The 8,925-nt window shown below is 36.9% G+C and overlaps 1 protein-coding gene across 1 annotated transcript; it reads left to right on the forward strand.

Annotated features, from left to right (window-relative positions):
- Positions 1–4,814: 4,814 nt before the first annotated feature.
- On the forward strand, positions 4,815–8,703 carry dhps (deoxyhypusine synthase). Its single transcript, XM_010768271.1, has 9 exons — positions 4,815–4,961; positions 5,111–5,275; positions 5,612–5,733; positions 5,851–5,947; positions 6,111–6,197; positions 6,303–6,408; positions 6,494–6,597; positions 6,715–6,840; positions 8,596–8,703. Exons 1-9 carry the CDS (start codon positions 4,815–4,817, stop codon positions 8,701–8,703), a joined length of 1,062 nt encoding a protein of 353 aa, XP_010766573.1.
- The last annotated feature ends 222 nt before the right edge of the window (positions 8,704–8,925 follow it).

The following is an 8,925-nucleotide window of genomic DNA, read 5'->3' on the forward strand; positions in this document are numbered from 1 at the left end:
TTTGAGTCGTCTGAAGTTTTGTGTTCCGTTTTATCAACTGAATCTGTTTGGGCCTGACTGGAAACTACCACGCAGATGGCTCTTGGTTCCTGTTCAGCTGGGAGGAGTTTCACTTTTTTTCCAAATGAACTAAGATGAAATTCCAGTATACAAAAACCTAATTAAAAAAAAAAACCTAATTAATAAAAAGTATTTACTCTTTATTTTTTTGTACACAGTGCATCCAACTGAAATATCGAATTTATCTTGGAAGTGTTCCCTGGGATTATTTTAGATCCAAATGTTGAAGAAGTTAAAGACATGTCTAAAAGATAGACTTAAAAGCAAGCAGAGGTTGGAGAAGTACTCTGATCTTGCACTTGATTAAAGTACCAGAGTTTAGGAGTACTCTGTTACAAGTAAAAGTCCTGCATTCCAAATGTTACTCAAGTAAAAGTTATCATTATGCAGATTGATCCATTTCAGAATAATATACATTATACGTTTAGATTATAATTATTGATCATTAAAGTGTTATCAAAGGTGGAGCTAGTTTTAATGACTTTGCATACTGCAGGGTAGCTTGTGGATTTACTCCAGTTGGAACTAAAGTCTGATTTAAGAGTTGATTATATTTCACATGATTAATCCAAATCTGCAAAGTAACTAAAGGTATTAAATGTAGTGGAGTAAAAGTACACGATTTACTCCTAAATAGTAGTGGAGTAAAATAAAAAAGTAGCATAAAATTGAAATACTCAAGTAAAGTACAAGTATCTCAAAATTCTACTTCAGTACAGTACTTGAGTAAATGTACTTAGATATTTCCCAGCTCTGAAAGTAAGTGTACAGTATCTGTATCACTCAAAAACATTTTTTTGCCATGAGCTCAAACTAAGTTTAATATCAGATGTGGTGTAAAGAAAAAATGTGACAGACATTTAAACACAAATGTTACAGCTTTCCTAATTAGTCCAACATCTGCTATTTGTCCATAAATGTTCATTACCTTGGTTGGTTATTGGCTACTGGTTACACAAGCCAAAAAAAAGCCAAAGTCATGACATCATAAAGTAGCCAAAATCTGATCAGCTCATTTTCAGACAGTTTTTTCCTGAAACTTTCAGAATCTCGTTCCACAGAGGGGACACATGTTCATGTATAAAAAAACATGAACAAGTGTATTTTGCATGATAGGTCCCCTTTAAAGTTTCAAACTAACTTCCTTCCTTTCTTCCTTTTCTCAGCTAATAATGAGCTTGTGTTTTATCACATTGGTGGTTTTAAAATGTGACTAGCTCAAACACGGGTTGCAATTATAGTTTACTTCAGAAAACTAAACCCTAACCACAGGCAACACTGTTTCCTCTCCCCCGTCACACACGTTTATTGAACTTAAAACAGACTATGGTGGAGTAAAAGGTCTCCAGCGGGTGTGGTTAAGCTGGAGGGACAGGATAAACAGATTAAGGGTGTTGAAGTAAACTTGAGACAAGAAATGTGCATGGAGATAGTGGTTAAACCTTCTTATGTCCTAAGACTGAGAAGGGAGCATGTCGTATTAGAATCAGGAAATGAACACAGGAAAAACAAGAAGTATGGGGAGACAACATTAAGGGTAGCCTAAGCTTGTTAAGGTTGGACAATCAACACTTTAAAACAACTGTTTAAATTATAGTTAGATCTGATATTTTTTTAATTGATTTCTATTGATTTCAGAGTTGTAGCGCACCACTGAGTGCTGCTGAAAAGCATAAAATGAGACAACTAATAAAATATGTACCATTGATGCCTGAGCTGGCCTTATCATTTTTTGTTGATTGTTTACTACGTGTTTTTCTCAAATACATAACAGAAAACTAGAAAATAAAGGGTTGATATTCACAAATGTCATCTTAATGTCCTCCAGTTCTGGATTGAGCCATATATTTGCTATATTGTTTTTATTCTATCTTTTGGGTATGATGAGTATCCCCTTATAATGGGCATTGTCAGCAGGCTATAGACTGTTCACTAGTTGTTGGTAAACTCACTTTCTTGCTGACAGAAAAACTTCCCAACTCTATCTGAATGAATGTCATCCATATTTAAAATAAAAATAATGGGAGAATATATTATGAAAGGGAACCTCTTTCTTATAGATGAAGAATGTGGTTCTGTCTTTCAGCAAGAAACTGTTTACTGGTTTAACAAACAATCTAAAGGAAGGTACACAGATTCAGTCGCCTTTCTGTTTACTGGGTTAAGAAAGACAAACAATGGAAACAAAGGTACACAGACGGCAAAAGTCAAAGCCAGGCTCATAACATTCCCTTGACAGCAAGTTGCAATCTTTTAATAATTGAAAATAATATTTTAAGGACTTGCATGGTCTGTCCCAATTCTGTGTGGAGAAGTGATGCCCTGAGTTTACATTTAACATTGTGGTTTTGTTTTGACAGTTTTATCCCACAGGCCATAACACAGCGTAATGCCTGAGCTCTGTTAAGCCACTACAATAAACAAAATAAATTCCTCTAAAAATTCCTCTAAAAAAATAATACATTTCATTTTACTGTACACATTTTAATTCTGTATATCTTATTTTATTTTCATGTATATAGACTCCAGCATTTACTTGGTTGCTTACATCATCCTCTCCATTATTTAGCTTATTGTATTTATTTATTTTTCTGACATTTATATAGTTTACTTAATTTTCATCACTTGCACATTGCATGGTCTTGCAACACAATATGCATTATTGTATTCTAATATATTCTACCCTGTTTCTTCTTGCACTATTTTTATTTTATTGTTTAAAGTCTTATATAACTATGTTGCAATGTTGGGGGAATTTAAGATTTTCATTGCTATTTCTATCTGTATACTGCACATATTTTTCATTTAATCGTTTATTTAGCAGGGACAATGCACATTAATGAACACTTAAAACAAAACAATGCAAATAGTGTAAATATGCCGGATTTTAGCTTGGAGCTAATTTCCATCCGCAATCCCTCACATCAAACATTTAAGAACATGACGATTATACACATAGCAAAAACAAATACATGATATGCAAAATGTGCAAAAGAGCAGCATACACAAATATTTACCACATGGCAGTACAATGTAGCAGCAACGACATATGAAGTGCAAGAGGAGATACCCCTGTATGAAAGTGCATTTAGCGGTGATTGCACGTCTGTTTGTTTCTCAACCATTCTTTGAGTGGACCTTTAAAACTGTTGAGAGTGGGACAATCCCGTATCTCAGTTGGGAAGCTATTCCACAATGAGCTGCCTTTAATGGAAAGTACATTTTGGTTTTGACAATAAAACCTTTGAATCTTGTTAAAAATAATAATAATCGAAGAAGAATGGTTAGACAGTGTAAAAATACTCTTTTACGTGTAAAATTCCTGCACAAAAAACCTTACCTAAAGAAAAGTACAAAAGTAATGTCATTGAAATATACTTAAAGTACAACAAGTAAAGCATTAATTGTGCCATTTTAGAATCATACATATTGTATTACTGGATTATTAGTTACTCCTAAATCTTGAGATACACAGCTTTAGTTTCATGCATTATCAATAGAAACTAAATAACCAGTATTGCCATACTTGAAGTTTATCATAATAATAATAATATAATAATAATAATAATACATTTTATTTAGAGGCGCCCTTTCAAAAGCACCTTGCAATTCATAATATATTTAATTATTTGTCTATTATTCTGGGTATTGATCACGCTCCCAGATGTAGAGAAACCTGTTTTTAAAAGCACACAGATACTTTGCTCTTCTTCTCTTGGCAGTTTAGGACTCCCCACCTGTTCACACTACTTTCCCCTCATCCTTAAATAAAGGTCCGGCTCAACAGGTTTCTCTTTGAGTCCTTTGGTTAGAGGTGTGAGTAACATCTTAAAGCCAGGCCAGCATCCTTCAGAGACCATCTGTCAGCCAACAGGAGAGGTAAGGTTTTTCGAAATCGGGGTGCCTTTTTTGTTGAGGTGTTGTGCTTGCTGGACTCCATCTATTTTTAAATAATACCTGGGAGGATATAGAATTAAAACATACAAAGAAAACAGTGAAAGACTTCCGCCTCACATACTGAATGCTTGGTGAGAACTAATGTAGCTGGATTTACTAGTTAGTTTAGAGAAATATAAGTGCAGCTATATAATTATACTCTACTACACATAACACGTGAATGCTACACCTGTTTACTGTTCAAAATGTGTCTAACAACCTTAGTTACCTTTCAGATTGTTTTCCTGCCCAAAACATTGCATCTCTAAAGTTGTTGTTATTTTTAATCTGATAAACAGTTTCTTTATAGTCCAAGAAAATACCCCTAGTTCTTTAGATAATTAAACTACTTAACAGTAAAACCTGTGCTAATAACATTGTCATATTTGCTCTGATGCAAGTCAAATTTCAGACTTGATCCGACCATTAGTACAAGTTTGAACGAAGGGCTTTTTGTAGTAAATCCTGAAATGCTAGAGTTCGAATGGAACCAAAAAGGGCTACACACTAGGCTACTTTGTTATCTCAACTTTGGTCTAATTGGTTATCTCACATTTTAGGCCACTCTGAACCCTTAATACATGCAAACGGTTGATGTGGATCTGCATCAAATACACAATTCAAGAGAACCACAACAACGTACCAAAGTTAACAAACCTGCATATGTTTGATCTTGAGGAAAATAGCTCTTTTACATTCAAGTTGTATAGATATTTACACTTCCCAATTCCAGAACTTATTTAGGAATGTTTGTTATTGTTCTTTCAGACAATATGGCACACCATGCCCACCCATTACCTGAAAATACCTATAGAGAAATGGAGCCAGTGCCAGAGGATACACCAAAGATCCAGGGCTACGACTTCAACCAGGGAGTGGACTACCGCGCACTGATGAAGTCCTACCTTACCACCGGTCTGCAGGCCACTAGGGTGGGCTTGGCTATCCAGGAGATCAACAAAATGGTGAGATGGTGGAACACAGAAAGAGATCATGATGAATACGCACATACATTTATTTGGTTTTGTTAGATTGTATTGTTATCTTTTGATTATGCACAATTAACTGATGGCATGATAATCGTTTTAATCGGTCTAATTCACTCCACATCTAGATCGAGACGCGCCAGCAACCGATGAAGAGGATACATGGATTTGCTGAGGAAGACCCATCCACCTGCCCCTGCCTTAACAGCTGCACCATCTTCTTCAGTTACACCTCAAACCTCATCAGCAGTGGAGTCAGGGAGAGTATCCGCTATCTCGCAGAACACAAAATGGTACAACTCTCCTCAAAAATAAGGCATTAGCACCAGGATTAAGTAGTTTTCTAAAATATTAAACTAAATTACATAGATTTTTTGGAAAAACAGTACATGATTGATCCATCAGTTGAGAAAAAGATGAATAGATAATTAAAATAATAGTGCTAATCATTTGTACAAAGATCACCATTTCTCTCTGACTATTGTTAAATGTTAGATGCTATCTTGTCCACAAACTGCACTATTGAAACAACCTTACATATGAATCTGAGGAATATACAGTATAGTCTTGTCCTGCAGTCCACTACAAATCATATCTGTTCCCTAATCAATATGTCTTTCTCTGTATAGGTGGATGTCTTAGTGACCACAGCTGGAGGTATAGAGGAGGATCTGATCAAGTGTTTGGGCCCGATGTACATAGGAGACTTCGATATGCCTGGCAAGCATCTTTACAAAATAGGACTGAACAGGTCAGAGAACATGTTGATTGCATCATCAGAGTTTGACACTTTGCAAATGGAAATACCACATTAAAAGATCAAATTAAAAGAGTCTTTTTGATGTGCTGTGTTCCATTGTTGATACAGGACAGGAAACACACTGATGCCTGAAGGAAACTATGTGAAATTCGACAACTGGTTGATGCCCATTTTAGAGCAGATGCTGCTGGAGCAGAACACTCAGGTGTGTGGACTACTTTTCAAACTTTTAAAAGGTTTCCAAACATTTTTTTTAAATGCTGCAAGTTTCGAAAATATATTTAAAAAAACTCAAATAATATTATTTGTAAGAAGATTTTATTTCGCCCTCTCATCAAACGTACTTATTTTTTGTTAACTTCTTTCAGGGCGTTCGCTGGACTCCATCTAAGATAATCCATCGGCTTGGCAAGGAGATCAACAACCCTGAATCTGTTTACTACTGGGCCTACAAGGTGAGTCCTGCCGGTATACATTAGACTGGAAATGTGTGGACTTTTGGAAAAACCGAGGGATTTTCATCTAAGATACACTAAACATTGATCTGGTGTCGATTTCAGAATAACATCCCGGTGTTCAGCCCGGCCTTGACAGACGGTGCCATCGGAGACGCGTTCTTCCTCTTCTCATTCAAAAAGCCCGGTTTGATACTGGACATAGCTGAGGGTAAAAATAATGGGAAACCTCATTGGTGCTTACCTTATTTGACTCTGTGTTTGTAGTTGGTCTTACTCAATACATTTGATTACAGATATTACAAAGTTGAACCATCTTGCAGTGGCAGCCAACAGCACAGGGATACTCGCCCTGGGAGGGGGCTTGTCCAAACACCAAGTCTGCAATGCAAATGCATGGGTACATTTTCTACGTTTTTGATTATGAGATTGTTTTGTTCTTATGTACATATATCTGCTCAAATATGGAAGAGAGGTTGCAAGTGACTAAAGGATACATTGATTTGTCTCCCTCCAGAGAGACGGAGCTGATTATGCGGTGTTTGTGAACACGGCTCAGGAGTTCGATGGCTGTGACTCTGGAGCCAGACCTGATGAGGCCGTGTCCTGGGGCAAGATCAGTTTAGATGCCAAACCTGTGAAGGTATTTGATATCAAGTATTATATAATTGGTCCATTACACCTAGCCTGATTGGCCCAATGGGTCAAAACCTCTGATTGGCCCATTTCATCGAGTCATTTGATTGGTCAATTGAAACAAACCCTCTGATAGGTCCAATGGTTCAATTAAAGGGTTCAATCATTATGTGTGACTGGCGAAGCCACACACAGTATAGTATTGGACATACTTACCTTATCTATTCTCCTTCTTCCTCCACAAATGTTGTCATGCTACTCGCCCGGCAGCGTTGACACGAAACACACAAAAAACACATCAAAGCGTGCGGAATGACCGGGATCGGGTTGCTATGTCTTTGAGACTCACCTAGCATTTTTCACGCAAATCACAGAAAACTGCGATAATTTGCCCCATAGGAATGAATAGGAGAGCTGGTTGTTAAGCCCTAAAGCCCCCCTCGGCGGGGGCTTTTTTTTTTTTTTTTCACGACACTGTGTCTCAGCTAACTGACGATACAAACCATTTTTACCAAAACAAAACACAAGTCTCATAAGAAGCATCTAAATGACCCCTGAGCGAAAAATGCTAACGCACTTTAGTACAGAACTCAAGATAAAAGATACCCTTATTACTTAGCGTAGCTGCACATACAAGATATCCAATTAAAGCTGAGGTTCCACAGATTATTTAGGTATATATATCATCACTGAGTGAGCCGAACTCGCGACAGGGGAAGCAAACACAGACATCACAACACGTACCTTTACGTAGCTTTTACGGGAGATCGTCTCACCGTAGCTGTCAATCTGATCAAAAGACTTTTTTTTTTAAAAATGGCATTAAAACGAGAAAAAACGCGGCTGAATTGGTTAATCCATAGGTTGATAATGTTTCTGTGGAATAATGTTTTTTAATTTATAATCCATAATTCAATTTTTATGTAAAAATCGGAGAGTAAAAGTTAGCTGATAACGGTAGCCACCAGAGTTATCGCAGCTTCCGGTTTTGGCTATGCGTCAGTCTCACACACACACATTACCAAATAAGGAGTATGTGGGAGTTCCCCTTGATTCCATTGGCTCTGATGGTTAGAAAGAGATGTCAATCAGCAAAATCGAGCAAGGGGGGGACCAAACCCAGAAGTGTTTTTTTGTTGCTAAATCTCTCTAAAAAGGTCAAATTTCACTTGTTTTGCATCAATCTTGAGACAGGGTACTTATTATATGTTGTAGTTTGGATTCCTAAAGCTTTTAGTCTACCATCCCATTATTCAAGGGTGGTTTTCACTATTGTAATTTTTTTTTTTTTTTGGTCGGACACAATAATTTACATTTTTTTACTGTGTTCAATCTGAATTTACTTTCAAATAAAAACATCTATATTGATTCTGACACTTCTACATCCAACTCACAGGTGTAACCTTGCTTTGAGAAAAAATATTATTTAGCTTATTATCCCTTTTAGAAGGGAAGATATGGTCATTTGTTCTGGGAATGTCATTTTCGAGCCTGAGACTTGAAAAACAAGCTTGGGGCGACTTAGAGTGGTTGACATCACGGCCAGAGGGGACAGGAGCTGTAGAAAAAACGCTTTGATCTTTGAACACACCTGTCGGTCGTTAACTAAATCCAGTTTCAGTCACACAGTCAAAACATTTCTGAATTTTGTAGTTAATTTTAGAGATTGAGTAAGTTACCTTTCATCACAATAACAGGTCTGAACAGGCTCTTGTTGGAAAATGTATTTGATGTTTTAACAGCTTCTCATTTTTCTCTTTAGGTGTTTGCAGATGCTTCCATTGTTTTTCCCTTACTGGTGGCAGAGACCTTTGCAGTTCATGCTAATAAGATGACAGCTGGCAAAAACGAGTCAACAGATGTTTCCTAAATCTTTAACACTAAACATATTTCATGTTCCTATTTATTCTTTCTGTAACATGAACTGTGAAAATAAATGATATATGCATTTAAAAACAGCTCTTCTAGTCTTGACTACTCAAAGTCAGCATTCACCCATTCATAAACATATTTCCACCTGCTCATCACTGTAGACCAGTGGTTCTCAAAGTGGGGGGCGCAGAGGCATGCCAGGGGGGGCGCGAGAGACCAG

Source organism: Notothenia coriiceps, unplaced genomic scaffold (assembly GCF_000735185.1).
Source record: "Notothenia coriiceps isolate Sejong01 unplaced genomic scaffold, NC01 NC01_scaffold00005486, whole genome shotgun sequence".
Taxonomy (NCBI): Eukaryota; Metazoa; Chordata; class Actinopteri; order Perciformes; family Nototheniidae; genus Notothenia; species Notothenia coriiceps.

Coding starts and splice junctions, on each gene's coding strand:
- dhps (XM_010768271.1), top strand. CDS start 4,815: ATGGAGCCAGTGCCAGAGGATACACCAAAGATCCAGGGCTACGACTTC. Junction 5,276..5,611: donor ATCTCGCAGAACACAAAATG/GTACAACTCTCC, acceptor TTCTCTGTATAG/GTGGATGTCTTAGTGACCAC. Junction 6,841..8,595: donor TAGATGCCAAACCTGTGAAG/GTATTTGATATC, acceptor TTTTCTCTTTAG/GTGTTTGCAGATGCTTCCAT.